This window comes from Myxocyprinus asiaticus, chromosome 2, assembly GCF_019703515.2.
Source record: "Myxocyprinus asiaticus isolate MX2 ecotype Aquarium Trade chromosome 2, UBuf_Myxa_2, whole genome shotgun sequence".
Lineage (NCBI taxonomy): Eukaryota > Metazoa > Chordata > Actinopteri > Cypriniformes > Catostomidae > Myxocyprinus > Myxocyprinus asiaticus.
Window position 1 is genome coordinate 34874725 of NC_059345.1, and position 21111 is coordinate 34895835.

General features: G+C 37.8%; 1 protein-coding gene across 33 annotated transcripts in view; it reads right to left on the reverse strand.

Moving 5' to 3' along the window:
• The window catches only part of LOC127453397 (MAP kinase-activating death domain protein-like), a 105278-nt gene that overhangs the window by 56668 nt on the left and 27499 nt on the right, over window positions 1-21111 (reverse strand). For 17 of the 33 annotated variants that reach the window (XM_051719936.1, XM_051719921.1, XM_051719917.1 and 14 more), the window contains exons 5-8: window positions 6126-6435; window positions 4549-4680; window positions 4258-4371; window positions 4046-4126 (exon numbers count right to left, since the gene is read on the reverse strand). In XM_051719936.1, coding sequence (XP_051575896.1) covers window positions 4046-4126; window positions 4258-4371; window positions 4549-4680; window positions 6126-6435 — 637 coding nt within the window. Of the gene's footprint in view, window positions 1-310; window positions 368-4045; window positions 4127-4257; window positions 4372-4548; window positions 4681-6125; window positions 6436-21111 lie in introns of all 33 variants that reach the window. The other 16 variants (XM_051719803.1, XM_051719821.1, XM_051719811.1 and 13 more) reach the window with 1 other exon arrangement.

Sequence of the window (21111 nt, forward strand, 5' to 3'; positions counted from 1 at the left end):
TACGAGAATCAGGAAGGCTTATGTAAGATCTTTATCACACAGAGAGATGAATAAGAACAGTGCTGAGTTAAAGGCTATCAAAACAAAATGAGACTTTAGTGTGTGCATGTTTATGAGTATGTTTATTAAGAGAGAGTGGAATTAAGAAATGCCTGTGTCTTAAATATTTGTTAAAGATACAGCAGAAATATGTGTAGGGCGTCATGTGTTGTGTGAATTGTGTGTGTTGTGTGAAGGGGGAAAGAGAGATAGAAATCGCTTTTCCGTGCAAACGGAACAAGGCACATTCAAAGAGCAAAGCATTATGAACCTTCGAATCGGAGGCGAAGATCTGCTTTTGGGTGATCAGAGTCAACCTAACCAGACACTGAAGAACACAAGAAAACATGGAGGGAATGTCACATGACAACCTGTCACTGAGGATGAAGAAATCATGTGACAAAAAGTGAGTGGAATCTAAAGAGAGAAGAGAAACCACAGAGAAAGACAAATGGCTATGTTTGGAATAGCATGCTACCATGCTACTCTTATTATACCTGTAGCATATAGTATGTGTACTGTGCACAATATGTTCATTTTCTGTATGCACAGAATGTGACCTTCAAATCCAGTGTGATGGATGAATTGAAATTAGGCTAATATCAGCTGCGATTTTATGACTCATTTCATCCAGTTGCCAAATGTTAAGAGAATTTTAAACAAAATTGGATTACAAATGCAAAATAAACATTTTATTTCCATAATGATAACTGCACATCACTCACTGATTTAAACATGCAATGTGATGAGATTATGTGACAAATGTAGTGAGGTCATGTGATAAAAATGTAGCATATCATGGTTTAGAAAAAGTTATTGTGGGATAACACCTACAGTTTCAAGTATTATTTATTTAAATAGTACGAAATATACAGTGAATACTGTGCATTATTATGTAAGTAGTAAGCTAGTATTCCATTCTGAGCATAGCCATCATAACAAACAAATTGACAAGTTAGATGGTATGACTCCTACACCAGATACTCCAGAGTTAACCACTGGGTTATGTGATGAATCAGCAGATCTCACTGCACATCCTAGCATTAAAACTGATTGGTGAACTTTGTACAGAACTCAAAACTCAAAATAACATGAAATATTATGTTTTGGTAGGTTTATAGTGTATTTGGTCTCTAGCAACTTAAAATAAAAGCTCATAAAATACAATATAGCACTGAATAACAGCCACAAGAAAAGTAAGGGGCAAATTTCCATACTGCCTCATGTACATCTTGCTGCATGTCTCTATAAATATATTTTTAAAAGGTAGGGCAGTATGTCTCTAAACCACTGAAATAGGGTGGGCGATATACCGGTAGACATGATAAACCGGTAGAAATTTGGCAAATTTTGGATTATCATCTGCATCACGGTTACGCAAAATCGCCACCGAGTGGCTAGAAATGTGCACCTCATTCTATTCACGTAACACATACATGGTACACATTCTGTTGGAGAAATGGAGGGGGAAGGCAGAGTGGCTTTACGTGAGACTGAGAGAACTGAAGAAACAGGGTTTTTCAGGTACTGACAAATTCAATGACAGTAATCTCACGTTCTTCTGAATACGATTCTCATCAGACACACACATCTGTGTTTTCGCACGCGATATCTCTTGAGGCATGAAAGAGCGTGCGAGTCCAGCAGGCTCTGCAGACACATACACAGGGTTGTAGCAAGGTAATCTGGGCCCCCTGACTGTATATTTCCTATTAAAAAATACAGTTTAGAATTTGTTGTGGGGCCCTCTGTACCTTTGGGCCCCTAGAATCATTACCACCTTTCACCCCACTAGCTACGGCCCTACACTTAAACTACTCATCCGGTTTCTCTCAATCGCGGCACAAACTTAAAAACTTGCATGACCCATTTGAATTGTACTGAGTTTTGAGTTTGTAAAGTGCTATGGAGGAAGTCAAACACCTCAAATGGTGAGAGAGCCTGACATTCTAACCAGCACTGATGAGGAAAACAGCTAAAACAATGTGTTATGCGCCAACAATTATGTGTCAACTGTTATGCAGATTTTTTTTAAACTACACCTCATCACCCTAATAAAATTCAGTTTGAATGATGTTAGATATTAGAAGACGAATCGGCTTCGCTTTCAGATATTCAATTATTCTCTACAGAGATGACAAACCATTAAGAGCTGAAGTGTTTTATAATAATAATTCTAGTCAACAACATCAGACTGAAATGTGAAATTTAGCATTGTGGTAATGTTGATTACCACTTTTTTAAATACCACCAATTGTAATTATTTACTCTATGTTTGTCAAGTTTCAAGTAAAGAGAAAATTATATAAGAGGAAGTAGTTTTCATTTATAAAGTATTTAATTCAATGACTGGATAAAAAAAAAAAAAATAGGCATTACAATATGGTTATTTAATATATAAACTAATTTTTATGGATTGAAAAAAACAAATAACTATATCGTGATATATATCGTTATCGTGATATCAAATTTGTTATATCATGATATAAGATTTTGATCATATTGCCCACCCCTACACTGAAATAAAAAATAAAATAAAAGATGTCATACCACAGTATAAAAATCAGGTTTCAGAACAATCCTGATGTGAAGATAACGGCCTGATTCATGGTGATTCATAATGGAGAATGAAGATTTGTGAGTCATGGTTTGTGAGACACAACTGATGATTCAGTGTATTGACTATTTTGGCTTGAGAGATTACAATGACAGCATGATAATTATGCTTAATGCCAGATGAAACAACATGGTAAATCAATTTTGGGTGAGAAGTTCTGCTGCAGACTAGCAAAAACAAAAACAACAGATTGTGCTGAAAAGACAAATGAGCCTCTGTTAAAAACACACAAGAAAGACTTGAGACAGAGTTTATCAGTATATGACAATGACTGAGGGCAACACAGTAACATGTTCAAATGGTTTACTACACATCTTGATGTTATAAAGGTGCTGCAAGCGATTTTAGCTGTTCTGGAACTTCCAACACACAAGACACTGATTTAGCCATGCCCCTTCTTTCCAAATCCCAACACTCCAAAGACATGCGCACACGCACGCGCACACGCACGCACACACACACACACACACACACACACTAGAGACCGTTGCGTTGGAGCAGATGGAGGGGGAGGGTCCTCCTGAGCTGATGTCCGACCCGGAGTGTTTCGCTGGAGCAGGACACCGTACCAGCACTCTAAGCATTTATGGGGTGCCCTGGGAACGCGCACAATGATTGACAGGCAAAGAGTCTTCTAATTTGCTAAACAAACGATCTCTTTTACCCAGCTGTTTACTCAGCCTATAGGGCTGTTACACAGACAGGTATGATATTTCATGGCACCTCTTTCAGTGATATCTGACAGGTAATGGAAGCATTTTCTGCATGTCAATACATATATATAAAAAAAAAAATCACTTACAGCACCTTTAATGGGATATAATTAAGCTCAGAGGTGTTAAGAATCAGGTCAGAAGCTAATTCTGGGTTCTTTAAAAGGTAAGCGACAGAACTCGAAATTTAGTCTATAACTGGGGAAACTTAAAACATTTATTACCTCCAAGAGCTGGAACAAAAAAGGGGGGGGAGAATATAGAGTGATTACAATACATAAGCAATCATCTACAATGTTAATCTGTCAACATCAATATTAAACACTGTCAGATAAAGTCTTTAATCATCTGTCATACATCTACATTCAGCTTTAAATGACAGAGTTTAAAACTCTAATGTGTTTTTAATTTGTTTCCTCGTTTATAAGTCGCTGGATAAAAGTGTTGGCTAAATGAATAAATATAAATGTAAAAATGTAAATATCTTTGCATTATGAGGTTTCTCTTTGGCTTGTTCCTTTTTTAAATTATAATTAACGATGTTTACAGCAGCTGTTAAATGACAGTATGATTACTGTGTAGTGGTTCTAGAATCTATTTTCTGATCACTTAATTTTCTAGGGCTGTAGAGTCTGAACAAAAGTAGTCTGAAGATGAAGATGTCTGGTTAACTTACCTGTTTCAGGTGTTTCTTCAGTTCTGAGGCCTCAGGCTCAGGTAAAGGAGGGATCATTTCTGCGTTGCTAGGAGCACTGACCTAAATGGAGTTATACAATCAACAGAGGACCACTGTTAGACATAAACATTAATTACTAATGGCTTAACAACATGCCATAATCCACAAATCCCTGCTTGTGTAGTCTGTGACATTACAAATACATAGTATACCTTGTTGCAGTCCAGATCCACTAACCAAACATCATCAGGCATCTTAAAGTCAGCCTTGTACAGGAAAAAACTGGCAGGCACGCCAATAACATATGGTGTGGGTGCTAACAGGAGCTAGGGAGAGAGAGAGAAAGAAAGGAGGTGAGTAAAGAAATACAGAAAAAAAGAACATTATTTATAAGGACAGTACAATATAATAGTTTAGCCCAAGTATGTTTTTTTTATTTTTATTAATTGACCAATCCATTCATTCTACACACAACACTGTATATTTGTCAGATGCTGTGTTACCTGTTCTGCGGAGGCCATGCAGGTAGGCAACAGTGGAATGACAGGAAACATATACTCAAGGGGGTAAATCATTGCAACAAATGCCATGACACTCATAGAGAGGGCGTTATAATCTCGAGACTGCAGTACCACCTACAGACAGCAGAGAGTGAAAGTCAGTCTCCTTGCCACAATCAGCATGACCCACATTGGTAAAATTATTAAACCCATGACATCAAAATTTTCGAGTTTTGTGGCTTTTAGTGCATGTGTGTTTACTTTGAGGTTATCAATATGCTAATGCACCCCTAAATGTTGACAAATCTAAACCAAAAATATTGAGGAGTCATGCTGCACTACATAGATTTTTGTCCAATTAAATGCTCTCTAGAATAAGAATGTCCTTCCCCCTGCAACAAACCAGCAAGTAGCAAATTACGGACTGAGTTCGGAATGGCATACTACCCTTACTACTCTTTCTATTTCTGCCACAGCTCTATAAGGCAGATATACTGTAGTAAGAGTAGTATGGTAATTTGCCAAACCAAGCTCAGCCCTGGTTCATGGTTGTGACAAAACTAAAGACTATTTTTTCTAAAAAGGGACAATCCTTTCTATATGCCCCACCCAAACGTCCTCTTTCAACAGGAAATACACTCACTGAGCACTTTATTATGCACACTATGGTCCTAAATAAGTTACATGGCCTTCTGCTGTTGTAGCCCATCTGCCTCAAGGTTTGACATGTTGTACATTCTGAGATGCTATTCTGCTCACTACAATTGTACAGAGTGATTATCTGAGTTACAACAGACTTTCTGTCAGCTCAAACCAGTCTGGCCATTCTCCACTGATCTCATTAACTGCAGCTCACTGGATGGTTTTTTGTTTTTGGCACCATCCTGAATAAACTCTAAAGACTATTGTATGTAAAAATCCAAGGAGATCAGCAGTTAGAGAAATACTCAATCCAGCCTGTCTGGCATTAACAATCATGCCACGGTCGAAATCACTGAGATCACATTTTTTCCCCATACTGATGGTTGATGTGAACATTAACTGAAGCTCCTGACCCATATCTGCATGATTTTATGCATTTCACTGCTGCCACATGATTGGCTGATTAGATAAATCGCATGAATAAGTACAGGTGCCCCTAATAAAGTGCTCAGTGAGTGTACTGTCAACACTACACAGAAAACTGCACTCATCAAGCCATTTCATGCAGTCCTAAACACTAGCTCCACCTGATAGCAACTAATCTAGAAGATGTACATTTTAGAAGCTGAGGTATAATGTTACTTTTCTCACCCTGCAGTGTCTGGATGTCCATCACTTTCAATAAATAGTCAACAACCAATTTCAATTTAAAGCATCTTTAACACTGGTACCTCTGTGCAGGTTTAAAATCATACAGTGAGTTTTTAGACAGGTACCATGTTAGCACCATGGTATCCTTTGAAGTACCTTGGAGTTCCAAGTAAATGGCTCACGAATATTGTAATTATTAAGTATCATCATGGTATATATGGTATTACCATCTGATACCATAATTGGTACTGCTACAGTTTTAGTTCTGCTCCTCTGGCCATCCATACCTTGTGCTCCAACAGAATGCAGGCCAAGACCTGCAGACAGGCATCTACCCCCAGCAGCTCCAGGGGCAGGTGAAGTGGGAAGTCTACAATACTGAATCGAGAGGGGTCTGGAAGGGCAAAGGACAGTGCAGGCTGCAGCTCGTGGGGGAGAACTTCTACGTCAACGCGTCGCTGACCGGCAACAGGCACAGGAGAGTGCAGCAGCCGATACACCCATGACTCGATCTCCCTAAGGTCCTGTAGCACCTGACTACCCTTCTCCTTTTCCTCTACGGAGAGAGCGCCTGTGAATACACGCCACATTGTGTCCCTGGGAAAAAAATAAACACACGCATTAGATTAGGTTTATGTTTCAGCCATGTGTGTGAAGGAAGGCACATGATGATTATGATAGAATCATGATCCTGCATGTGAATTTTCACAGAGCATCTTGTGAAAGTGCTTTAAAGAAAGAAAACCTGTCCTTTTGTACAAAATGAGTTAACACAGTTAATATCAAAAATTTGCTTATTTCATTACTGATCACATTGTGTGGAATCTTAAACATTTATTATATTATGTCATTGTAATAATGTAATCACTAGCACACAAGCAACAATGAGAGAGGAGCAGGCTATTTTATTTATATGACGTTTTTCGCACCTGCATTCCAATCTACATCTTGATGTATTCCTTCCTCATGATCACACAGCGTGTTTTCATCAGCTGAATGGGAGGCTAAACACTATTAAAGTATGACTAGACTTGCACTGCACATGCAAGCCATTTGCACATCACAAGCCGATCAACTATTTAGCCCTTTTCGGTGAATCGCACCTGCAAAATCCTAAAACTTTATTTCCAGTTTTAATTCATATTTTGAATAGACTCCGATTTTTCAATCCCACGATGTGGGTTTATGTTTTCTCTTTTAATCGTTTAATGTAATTTTGAATGTGACCATGGTTTAAGGAGGGTGTACCTGTATTCTGGTTTGGAAAACTCAAGGATTAATATTTCTGTTTTCCTTATTATATCACGTGTTGTTCTGAATGCAGAAAGAAACAAATGAAACACGGAATGTAGGCTGCCATCTGCGCAGCCTGACCGAAGCAAAGCGGGAGCGTTTACTCACGCGATTAACCGATATTGAAGCGCTGCCGGCTTGTGATGCATGAATGGCTTGCACGCGCTGCACGAGTCTGTTGGGTATACTGCAGTCTCGTCACATTTTAACTTTTTGTTTAGCCTCCCATTCAGCTCATAAAAACACGCTGCTTGATTATGAGGAAGGATTACATCAAGATGTAGACTGGAAAGCAAGTGCGGAATTTCTATACAGTTGTGCTCAAAAGTTTGCATACACTGGCAGAAGTTGTGAAATTTTGGCATTGATTTTGAAAATATGACTGATTATGTCTTTTATTTAAGAATAGTGATCATATGAAGCCATTTATTATCACATAGTTGTTTGGCTCCTTTTTAAATCATAATGATAACAGAAATCACTCAAATGGCCCTGATCAAAAGTTTACATACCCTTGAATGTTTGGCCTTGTTACAGACACACAAGGTGACACACACAGGTTTAAATGGCAATTAAAGGTTAATTTCCCACACCTAAGGCTTATTAAATTGTAATTAGTGCCTGTGTATGAATACTCAATGAGTTTATTAGCTCTCACATGGATGCACTGAGCAGGCTAGATACTGAGCCATGGGGAACAGAAAAGAACTGCCAAAAGACCTGCGTAACAAGGTAATGGAACTTTATAAAGATGGAAAAGGATATAAAAAAAATATCCAAAGCCTTGCAAATGCCAGTCAGTACTGTTCAATCACTTATTATGAAGTGGAAAATTCAGGGATCTCTTGATACCAAGCCAAGGTCAGGTAGACCAAGAAAGATTTCAGCCACAACTGCCAGAAGAATTGTTTGGGATACAAAGAAAAACCCACAGGTAACCACATGAGAAATACAGGCTGCTCTGGAAAAAGATGGTATGGTTGTATCAAAGAGCGCTATGTTTGGAGAGGGGTCAACAAGGCCTATAGTGAAAAGAATACCATCCCCACTGTGAAGCATGGTGGTGGCTCACTGATGTTTTGGGGGTGTGTGAGCTCTAAAGGCACAGGGAATCTTGTGAAAATTTATGGCAAGATGAATGCAGCATGTTATCAGAAAATACTGGCAGACAATTTGCATTCTTCTGCACGAAACTGGTCTGTTATTGTGGTATCTATTTATTTCAGGTAAACAAGTTTCTAGACAGCAAATAAAAACAAAACTAACTGTAGTTGGTGGCTTTACATGTCAGTCAGATGGTCTTTCCCTGTCTGGGTGGTTCTTGGCCTTTAAAGTTGCAGTGTGGAAAGTTACGCTGATAGTAAAAAATTTGGTTCAGCAAGAATACAGTTTGCCTATGCTTTTATTGCCTAAACCTCCAGGTCATCGTATATATTACTCTTTGAGGACATACACTGGCTGGCCCAAAAATTTTTTGCTATTTGGATTTAAATACACATATACTAAAGAGCCTATGATAGGATCATTATTGCAGTGATTAATATGTTTCAGCTGGCAACAATTCTTTTAACCCTAACTGATGCAGTGTATAGCTTCTCATTTCTTAAACAACCATGTCGGAAGATGTATCCCATGGTCATGGAAAAGATGTTACTGTGTTTCAGAAGGGGCAAATTATTGGCCTGCATCAAGCAAAGAAAACATCTAAGGAGATTGCTGAAATCACTGGAATTGGGTTAAGAACTGTCCAGCGCATTATTAAAACCTGGAAGGATAGTGGTGAACCGTCAGCTTGTGGTTGGCAAAAAATCTTGAATGATCATGATCGGAGATCACTAAAACGCTTGGTGAAGTCACATCGTAAAAAAAATCAACAGTAGAACTCATGGCTATGTTAAATAGTGAAAGTAAGAGCATTTCCACAAGCACAATGCGACGAGAACTTACAGGATTGGGACTAAACAGCTGTGGGGCCACAAGACAGCCACTTGTTAGTGAGGCTAATCGGAAAAAAAAAAACGACTTCAATTTGGTAGGAAGCATAAAGATTGGACTGTGGAGCAATGGAAAAAAGTCTTGTGGTCTGATGAGTCCAGATTTACCCTATTCCAAAGCAATGGGCACGTCAGGGTAAGAAGGGAAGCGCATTAAGCGATGCACCCGTCATGAATAGTGCCCACTGTACAAGCCTCTGGAGGTAGTGTTATGATCTGGGGTTGCTTCAATTGGTCAGGTCTAGGCTCAGCAACGTTATGCGGCAATAAAATGAAGTCAGCTGACTACCTGAATGTACTGAATAACCAGGTTATCCCATCAATGGATTTTTTCTTCCCTTACGGCACGGGCATATTCCAGGATGACAATGCCAAGATTCATCAGGCTCAAATTGTGAAAGAGTGGTTCAGGGAGCATGAGGAATCATTTTCACACATAAATTGGCCACCACAGAGCCCTGACCTTAACCCCACTTAAGTCTTTGGGATGTGCTGGAGAAGACTTTACGGAGTGGTTTGAGCCACCCGTCATAAATACAAAATCTCGGTCAAAAATATACGCAACTCTGGATGGAAATAAATGTTGTGACGCTGCATAAAGTTGTTGAAATAATGCCATGACGAATGTGCGCTGTAATCAAAGCTAAATGCGGTCCAACTAAATATTAGAGTATGCAACTTTTCTTTGGGCCAAGCAGTGTATGTAGGCCAAACCATCAGTTAAGTCTTGATAACCATGAAATATGATTTCAATAAATGGTTTTAGCATCTGAGGTTTTTCTTTTTGCAATTACTAGTCACAGACAGCACAGATTCTGTGTGGGAAGGTTTATGAGAACTTTGTGAAAAGCTCTCACCCCCATTCCTTTGACTTTCTTAGCTGTTCACATTGCCTCACATTTCTATTTCATGTCTCAGAAAGTTTTCAAACATTAGTTGCGTTTATTAATTAGTTTGCAGTTTGCAAATTGTCCAGTTTATTTAGTATATTCAGTCTGGTATTCTCTTCACATATCATAAGCCTGATTCAGTCATCTATTCTAGTGTTAGGACAGAAATGGCACAAAAACAGTGGCAGCTGGCATCTACTGTTGAGGATTAAACTACTAATCACTAGTAAAATTGATGTTAAAGCTCTAGGCCTATAAGCACTAGACTACAACATAACAAACACTCACAATTAAGTGGACACTTTATTAGGTAAACAATATAATAGCATTGCAATTGTTAATCAAATGGCAGCAATGGCACCTGGCCACACAGCAGTGGCGTGCAACTTCGGCACACTTACTAGCAGCTTTGGCAGGTGATGTTTTTAGTTGTTTTTACTGAATTAAAAAGTGTGTGACTGTCGGGCCACCGAAGCGTTTAAAAAAAATAAAAAATAAAAAATAAATATATATATATGTATAAGCACTTTGCTTCCCATATCTGACAAATGCACCTCTCAAACGGCTAGACAGCCTCGACATTATAAACAGCACTGACAAGGAAAAGGGGAGACAACACTGTGTCATGCACCAACATACTATAAAAATACTGCAAACACACCTTTTTCAAGAACTGTATTAAATGCATTTCTGATTAGTTAAATCTGCTCTGTAGAAATTAGGGCTGGGCGATAGGACGATGTAATCAGATATCGACGATGTCTTACAAAGATCCTGATGCCGACTGCGAACAGACGATGATCGACAATATCGGGAAATGACAAAACCATGGATCTGGGAAGTTGCCAGATATACGAAACAGTGGCCAGGGTGTGAAACCAGCACCTGCTTCCTGCAAAATGCGAATCCAGTTTGCAAGCTCCTCGTCCAAATGTATTTTATGCGTGCATAATTTTGCTCATCCACCCGCAATAGGCGGGCAACCTGTAAGACGTCTCACATAACAAGACATGCTGTTAGTCACAAAGACATGCGCTTGAAGAAACACACTTTATTTTATGTTTAAGAACAGACAAAAGAAAATCCATCAGTGCTTGTGTCTGATTCACTGTTTGTTCAGAGACGTGCAGCACAAGCCTGTCTCATGGAACAAGTGCATGTAAAGTGTTTTCACTCTTTTTTCTCTGTTTCTTTAGTCTAAAAACTGTTTGCAAGAATAATGTTGTCTATGAGAATGCTGCAAATTATCTCAGATCATCTCGAGAGGTGCTGTGAGTTTAGTCCGTTTTATTTCCACGTGGTTGGCATGCATTGTGAACCCAACTCTGCAGGTTCAGTAATATATATCAAGAAACAAAGACGAAAGTGATTAAATCATAAAGTAATACAAGACATGTTCACCTCGAACCTAAAATTGATTTCTATTTTATTTTCTTTAGGCAGCATTAACTGTATTAACAAAACGCAATACAAACACAAATTTGATAAGAACACACATTTGGCAGCATCGTTTTGGGAACACAAGGGAATTTTTTTGGCTTATTTATTTAGATTATTATTGTCTTTACATTTATAATGGTCTTTAGTTCTTAATCTGTAGTTTATTAGTAATTGTCCACCTGTTGTCATTGATGGATGCTTGCGTGATGGCAAATGGTAAATCTTTGGATTTTGGGGAGGTGGTTAAATAAGATTTTTTTATCACGTTGTTATTTTATTGCTTTTTTCATTTAGTTTAAAGTGCAATTTGAATTTAGAAATGTCTTTTAAGTTTTTTGTGTTTCAATAAATGAATTAAAATTTTAAAGCAAATTCAATAAAGCAAAAAAATTCACCGACCCTAGGCAGGGGGGTTGATGATGTAATCAGATATCACTGTATTTTTTAAGGCGATTATTGCTAAAATATTTTTTACATGTCGCCCAGCCCTAGTAGAAATCTGAAATTATCTCATCATTTTGAAACAGGCTGCTAAGGGCAGTAAATGCAAAAAAAAAATAAAAACAAAACATAAAAATAAATTATATATATATATATATATATATATATATATATATATATATATATATATATATATATATATATATATATATATACACACACACACACACACACACACACACACACACACACATATATATATATATACACACACACACACACACATATATTAGTTCCCAAATAATTCTTCCTCAAAAGTACTAAAAGAATCATTACTAGAAACATAAAGAGGAATCGGAACCGGTATCGTATTCATTATATTCCTCACGATTCCCATCTACAGTCTACGGTCCAGTCAAAGTTTAGAAAAGTATTACAAAGTGCTCACTTTAATTTAACATTTGTGTAATGGCAAACGTCCTTGGTCGCTGTGGGTTTATACACTAGTGTTAATGACATGCAGAGACACAGAGGAGGAGATGAGCTGCTGAGTTAATTTGGAGTGCTTACATAATGAACTGCACCTGAACACGAGACACAAAAAAAGCTGGAATCATGGCATTTCAGTATTTGCTGAAAATTCCCTTATTTGGATAGTAAAATGTAATTTGAATTTAAAGTGCTCAATAATCACGGTTATCTCAAATGATCACAGATCAAATGATCATGATCAGGCGATGGAATCGCTCCTCATTTGTGTATTTAATTTAAAATTTTATTGAAGGTCTACTTTTTAACCTTACCAAAGTTTACTTGAATTGTCTAAGGTTTAAAATGTTAATATAAAATAATATTAAACTCATATTATATCACAGTTTTCACCTTTTAAATTTAGGTGCATATTATTTTGTGCTTGCTTTCTGCATATTCAGTTACCTAGGCTCAGCCTTATTCAGTTAACACTAAAATATTTACAGGTTATTACACTTATACCATCACTGACTTAAATTACACAAATAAACTATGATTATATGTGAGTTTTCACAGCAAAACACCAAAAAAAAAAAAAAAACCCGCTGAAAATGGCATCGCAATTTTTGAGAAAAGCCTCAGCAAATTCAGTCATTTTGGGCCGCAATAATCAAGAAAAAGTGCCGCGAAATGTCAAAAGGGTCCAACTCAACAACAATTACAAAATGGGTACCTAATAAAGTGGCCACTGACTGTATCACAACATACCTTAATAAACTGTAAAAACTTTATTTTTTCAGGTTTATTTTTCTGGAGAGGTTTGTTTGGTCATCCATGTCATTCGCTGAATGAACTACATCAACATTTTACTGCATAATTGATCAGGAGTCCAAACAAATGCTATTTTGGTTTATATAAGAGTTCAGCTGACCAGTTCGCAAGTACACAAGCACAAATCTCTTCTCTTGAAGATCCAGACAGGCCAGACTGTAGGCAGTTGAAGTGCAGCCGCAAGTCATAGTTAGTTCATCGGAGAACTCCCACCTCTCACAGCTGCTCTCTGAGAACAGTCAGTGGCCTCAATCTGTCATACAGCCTTTCTCCACCAGCTCCATGCACTCTTTCTCTCCATCTCTTACCATTTTTCTCCTCGCTCTACCTGTCTTTATTTCGTTCCTTCTAGTTTCCATTTGCGGTGTCAAAACCACTGAGACGTCTTCATTAATTGGGGGTGTTTCTACACAGTTACAATGTTTATATTAAGATGGGGCTGTTTAGGGACACAAATGCTGATGAAGATTGATTCTACTCTCCTTCTAAGTTCTGCACTGAAATTTTCAAGGATACTACTGTCATACCATAACATGCACAATAGGTAGATCAGCATTTTTTTTTACTTCCAATCAGGGTCCAAAACGAACACTCGTCAAGCACCAAAAGAGAGTAAACATTTCGCCAGATGGTCTGTAATTTTACAGCAAGAAATGTTTAATCAAACTGCAAGAACGATGGTCAGACCCATCTGTTGCAATACACGTGTCTCTTGACAAGTTTTTGTTTTCTCCACAACATACTGCGTGTAGAATATTTCTTGCGGTAAGCCAGCAAAACAAGATTTTTGGAACAAACTGAAGACTTGTCTTTGGAGTTTCACTAAGTGATGGATGTTTGTCACCAATACGCATGAATGCAGAATAATATACAAGCTAGTCTCAATCTCTCTGTAAAATATATATACAATATAATATAATGTAATATAATGTGTGTGTGTGTGTGTGTGTGTATGTATATGTATACACACACACACACACACACACACACACACACACAGTACTGCGAAAAAGTTTTAGGCACTTTAAGAACAATGTTGCATAGTGAGGATGTCTTCAAAAATAATGACAGAAATAGTTTTCATTTATCACTTAATGTCATACAAAGTCCAGTAAACATAAAAAAGCTAAATCAATATTTGGTGTGACCACCTTTGCCTTTAAAACAGCACCAATTCTCCTAGGTACACCTGGGCACAGTTTTTCTTGGTAGGATGTTCCAAGCTTCTTAGAGAATTCGCCACAGTTCTTCTATCTATTTAGGCTGTCTCAATTGCTTCTGTCTCTTTATGTAATCTCAGACTGACACGATGTTCAGTGGGGGGTTTTGTGGGGGCCATGACATCTGTTGCAGGGCTCCCTGTTCTTCTATTCTAATCAATTTTATTTGCAGAATTAATGTTTGGGAGTCTAACATTTATATTTCCTATTGACACACTAAAACTGAAGATATAAATACCCATCTTAAGACAAATGCTTTTGTGAAACATCTTATGTGCCTAAAATCTTTGCACAGTACTGTGTATGTGTGTGTGTGTGTGTGTGTGTGTATATATATAATATATACACACACACACACAAACACATATACATACATACATATACACAGTTGAAGTCAGAAATTTTCATACACTTAGGTTGAAGTCATTAAAACTATTTTTTTTTTTAACCACTCCACAGATTTAATATTAGCAAACTATAGTTTTGGCAAGTCGGTTAGGACATCTACTTTGTGCATGACATGAGTATTTATTCCAACAATTGTTTACAGACAGACTGTTTTACTTTTAATTGACTATATCACAATTCCAGTGGGTCAGAAGTTTACATACACTAAGTTAACTGTGCCTTTAAGCAGCCTGGAGAATTCCAGAAAATGATGTCAAGCCTTTAGACAATTAGCCAATTAGCTTCTGATAGGAGGTCTACTGAATTGGAGGTGTACCTGTGGATGTATTTTAAGGCCTACCTTCAAACTCAGTGCCTCTTTGCTTGACATCATGGGAAAATCAAAAGAAATCAAATTCTAAGGCCAAGACCTCCACAAGTCTGGTTCATCCTTGGGAGCAATTTCCAAATGCCTAAAGGTACCACGTTCATCTGTACAAACAATAGTACGCAAGTATAAACACCATAGGACCACGCAGCCATCATACCACTCAGGAAGGAGACACATTCTGTCTCCTAGAGATGAACGTAATTTGGTGCGAAAAGTGCAAATCAATCCCAGAACAACAGCAAAGGACCTTGTGATGATGTTGGAGGAAACAGGTAGACAAGTATCTATATTCACAGTAAAACAAGTCCTATATCGACATAACCTGAAAGTCTACTCAGCAAGGAAGAAGCCACTGCTCCAAAACTGCCATAAAAAAGCCATAAAAAAGCCAAACTACAGATTGCAAGTGCACATGGGGACAAAGATCTTACTTTTTGGAGAAATGTCCTCTGGTCTAATGAAATAAAAATTGAACTTTTTGGCCATAATGACCATCGTATGTTTGAAAGAAAAAGGGTGAGGCTTGGAAGCCGAAGAATATCATCCCAACCGCGAAGCATGGGGGGGTGGCAGCATCATGTTGTGGGGGTGCTTTGCTGCAGGAGGGACTGGTGGACTTTACAAAATAGATGGCATCATTAGGAAGGAAAATTGTGTAGATATATTGAAGCAACATCTCAAGACATCAGCCAGGAATTTAAAGTTCTGCTGCAAATGGGTCTTCCAAATTGACACTGACCCCAAGCATACCTCCAAAGTTGTGGCAAAATTGCTTAAGGACAACAAAGTCAAGGTATTGGAGTGGCCATCACAAAGCCCTGACCTCAATCCGATAGAAAATTTGTGGGCAGAACTGAAAAAGTGTGTGTGAGCAAGGAGGCCTACAAACCTGATTTAGTTACATCAGTTCTGTCTGGAGGAATGGGCCAAAATTCCAGCAACTTATTGTGAGAAGCTTGTGGAAGGCTACCCAAAACGTTTGATGCAAGTTAAACAAATTAAAGGCAATGCTACCAAATACTAACAAAGTGTATGTAAACTTCTGACCCACTGGGAATGTGATGAAAGAAATAAAAGCTGAAATAAATCAATCATTCTCTCTACTATTATTCTGACAATTGACTTAAAATAGTGATCCTAACTGATCTAAGACAGGCAAAGTGTTTCACGATTAAATGTCAGAAATTGTGAAAAAATGTGTTAAATATATTTGTAAAATGTGTATGTAAACTTCTGACTTCAACTGGCCAAAAGTCTGGAATAATGTACAGATTTTGCTGTTTCGGAAGGAAATTGGTACTTTAATTCACCAAAGTGGCATTCAACTGATCACAAAGTATAGTCAGGACATTACTGATGTAAAAAAAACAGCACCGTCACTATTTGAAAAAAGTAATTTTTGATCAAATCTAGTCCAGCAGCCATCACTCCAACACCTTATCCTTGAGTAATCATGCTAAATTCCTAATTTGGTACTAGAAAATCACTTGCACTTTCACAGTTGAAAGCTATTTGATTTGTTAAATGAAGCTTCACATTGTCTTTGTGTTTGTTTTTGAGTTGCCACCATATGCAATAGACTGGCAGGTCTTCAGATCAATATTAGGTCAAAAATGGCAAAAAAGAAACAGCTTTCTCTAGAAACTCGTCTGTCAATCATTGTTATGAGGAATGAAGGCTATACAATGCTTGAAATTGCCAAAAAACCTGAAGATTTCATACAAAGGTGTACACTACAGTCTTCAAAGGACAACTGGCTTTAACAGGGACAGTGTGGAGATGTGGAAGGCAAGACGTACAACTAAACAAGAGGATAAGTACATCAGAGTCGCTAGTTTGAGAAATAGATGCCTCACATGTCCTCAGCTGACAGCTTCACTGAATTCTACCCGCTCAACACCAGTTTCATGTACAACAGTAAAGAGAAGACTCCGGGGTGAAGGCCTTATGAGAAGAATTGCAAAGAAAAAGCCACTTTTGAGAGTGGGCAAAGAAACAGACATTGGACAACAGATAATTGGAAAAGAGTGTTATGGATCTTAACCCCATTGAGTTTTTGTGGGATCAGCTAGACTGTAAGGTGCGTGAGAAGTACCCGACATGACAGCCACATCTATGGCAAGTGCTACAGGAAGTGTGGGGTGAAATGTCACCTGAGTATCTGGACAAACTGACAGTTAGAATGCCAAGGATCTGCAAAGCTGTCATTGCTGCACGTGGAGTTTTTTTTTTTTAATGAGAACTCTTTGAAGTAGTTTAAGTAGTTTTTTTTTTTCAAATTGTAATAGTATGTTTTCATGTTGTTAATGTCCTGACTATACATTGTGATCAGTTGAATGCCACTTTGGTGAATAAAAGTACCAATTTCTTTCCATAAGTGTAAAATCTGTACATTATTCCAAATTTTTGGCCGCCAATGTATATACACGCACAGTATACACACACACACACACACACACACACACACACACTCATACAGTACATACCCACAAATGAAATATTACATTTTAGTTCAAATTGACACAATTCACCCACCTGTGACAAAAATATAATTATTTGAACTTGCTCCCAATTAAGAAAATCAATATATATCCCTCGTCACACTTAAAACAACGCAGCTGAGAACAGAGTGACGCATGGTGTGTTTTGCCATTACAAAGCAGAGTCCCCGAGTTGTGCATACTGAAAGGCAACCACATGGGTAAAGCCAAGGTCACTGCAGTACTGAGAGAAACTGATGACAGAGTCAGAATTTGCCTTTAATGGCAAATTCACTGTTTAGTCATCAACAGAGGTCGACCAGATATGGGCTTTTTAATGGACGATGCCAATATCCAGAGAGCAGGGTGGCAGATAAGCCGATATAATGCCATTATATCACACAATTTAATATAATAGTACATGAAATTTACATAAATTGAAAAATATATTTTTTATGAATATAAATATGGATTTTATTATATTTACTCAAACTTTCACACAAAACTTTAACTTTGTAAAAATAAAAAATGAAAAAAAATCTTTCAAAAATAAGATTTTGTGTTTTTTAAAATGGTAGATAGCAGGTTCTCCTGGTTTCTGTTAAGTATTCCAATTTTATTAATTATTTGCATATAAAGAAATTGCAATATATTAGGAAGAAGGAAATAACAACAGTGTACACACTAGTCCAGCAACCACGGACAGTATGTGCACATTAGCAATCACATTTTCTTACAAAAAGACCAAATTAAACTACTTCACATACAGTCCATACAGTGCACAGTTCAATGCAAATTTTAATTGGTTAACATTAGACAAGACAAAAGTACCACATGCATGTATGAATATTCCAGTGTATGAATGTGTGTGTTTTTACTCTCTTCTTTCATATACAGCTGATAGACCTATTTACTATTAAGTATATTCCATACAGCTCATTATATGATATGTAACATAAATTGTCACTTCTTTTCTATAACTTCTTATCATTAATTAATTCTACAATTAGTTTTTAATAATTTAGAATGTTTTACTATGGGTAGAGTGCTTCCACATAAATGTATGTGTATATATAGTGGTGTGAAAAAGTGTTTGCCCCCTTCCTGATTTCTTATTTTTTTGCATGTTTGTCACACTTAAATGTTTCAGATCATCAAACAAGTTTAAATATTAGTCAAAGATAACACAAGTAAACACAAAATGCAGTTTTTAAATGAAGGTTGTTATTATTAAGGGAAAACAAAATCCAAACCTACATGGCCCTGTGTGAAAAAGTGTTTGCCCCACCTGTTAAAACATAACTTAACTGTGGTTTATCACACCTGAGTTCAATTTCTCTAGCCACACCTGGGCCTGATTACTGCCACACATGTTCTCAATCAAGAAATCACTTAAATAGGACCTGCCTGACAAAGTGAAGTAGACCAAAAGATCTTCAAAAGCTAGACATCATGCTGAGATCCAAAGAAATTCAGAAACAAATGAGAAAGAAAGTAATTGAGATCTATCAGTCTGGAAAAGGTTATAAAGCCATTTCTAAAGCTTTGGGACTCCAGAGAACCACAGTGAGAGCCATTATCCACAAATGGCGAAAACATGGAACAGTGGTGAACCTTCCCAGGAGTGGCCAGCTGACCAAAATTACACCAAGAGCGCAGCGACGACTCATCCAAGAGGTCACAAGACCCCACAACAACATCCAAAGAACTGCAGGCCTCACTTGCCTCAGTGTTCATGACTCCACCATAAGAAAGAGACTGGGCAAAAATGGCCTGCATGTCAGAGTTCCAAGACGAAAACCACTGCTGAGCAAAAAGAACATTAAGGCACGTCTCATTTTTGCCAGAAAACATCTTGATGATCCCCAAGACTTTTGGGAAAATACTCTGTGGACAGAGGAGACAAAAGTTGAACTTTTTGGAAGGTGTGTGTCCCATTACATCTGCCGTAAAAGTAACACCGCATTTCAGAAAAAGAACATCATACCAACAGTAAAATATGGTGGTGGTAGTGTGATGGTCTGGGGCTGTTTTGCTGCTTCAGGACCTGGAAGACTTGCTGTGATAAATGGAACCATGAATTCTGCTGTCTACCAAAAAATCCTGAAGGAGAATGTCCGGCCATCTGTTCGTGACCTCAAGCTGAAGCGAACTTGGGTTCTGCAGCAGGACAATGATCCAAAACACACCAGCAAGTCCACCTCTGAATGGCTGAAGAAAAACAAAATGAAGACTTTGGAGTGGCCTAGTCAAAGTCCTGACCTGAATCCTAATGAGATGCTGTGGCATGACCTTAAAAAGGCAGTTCATGCTCGAAAACCCTCCAATGTGGCTGAATTACAAAAATTCTGCAAAGATGAGTGGGCCAAAATTCCTCCACAGTGCTGTAAAAGACTCATTGCAAGTTATCGCAAACGCTTGATTGCAGTTGTTGCTGCTGCTAAGGGTGGCCCAACCAGTTATTAGGTTTAGGGGGCAATCACTTTTTCACACCGGGCCATGTAGGTTTGGATTTTGTTTTCCCTTAATAATAACAACCTTCATTTAAAAACTGCATTTTGTGTTTACTTGTGTTATCTTTGACTAATATTTAAACTTGTTTGATGATCTGAAACATTTAAGTGTGACAAACATGCAAAAAAATAAGAAATCAGCAAACACTTTTTCACACCACTGTGTGTGTATATATATATATCAAGATGCCCCATGGCTTTGGGCAGCAAACTTTTTTTTTTCCTAATTTAATATCAAGATATTAATAGTCAGGTAAATTACATGTTATATATACAGCTCTGGAAAAAAAAATATTATCAGTTTCTCTGGATTTAATATTTATAGGTATGCGTTTGAGTAAAATGAACCTTTTTGTTTTATTCTATAAAGTTCCAAAATAAAAATATTGTCATTTAGAGCATTTATTTGTAGAAAATGCACCACCAGCACCCCCAGTTCATCACCGATCCTCCACCTGGTCGTCTAATGGTTAGACAGAGATCTGGAGAGGCCTTCAAGCCACAGTGTCTCACACCCACTGTGAAATTTGGTGGAGTATCGGTGATGATCTGGGGATGCTTCAGCAAGGCTGGAATCGGGCAGATTCGTCTTTGTGAACGACGCATGACAGGGTCTTGATCCGGTGGTCCTCCATCCACACCTTGATTGACCTGGCTGTGTGGCATGGTGCATTGTCCTGCTTGAAAAAACAATCCTCAGAGTTGGGGAACATTGTCAGAGCAGAAGGAAGCAAGTTTTCTTCCAGGATAACCTTGTACATGTCTTGATTCATTCAAAAACATGTACAAGGTTATCCTGGAAGAAAACTTGCTATCAGACATTTACTATTAATAAAAAGAAAAACACAAAGTTTTTCTACTGTCGCAACGGCAAAGTATCAGAAGTTATAGAATCACCCTAATGACATCTTGAAGGTGGCTA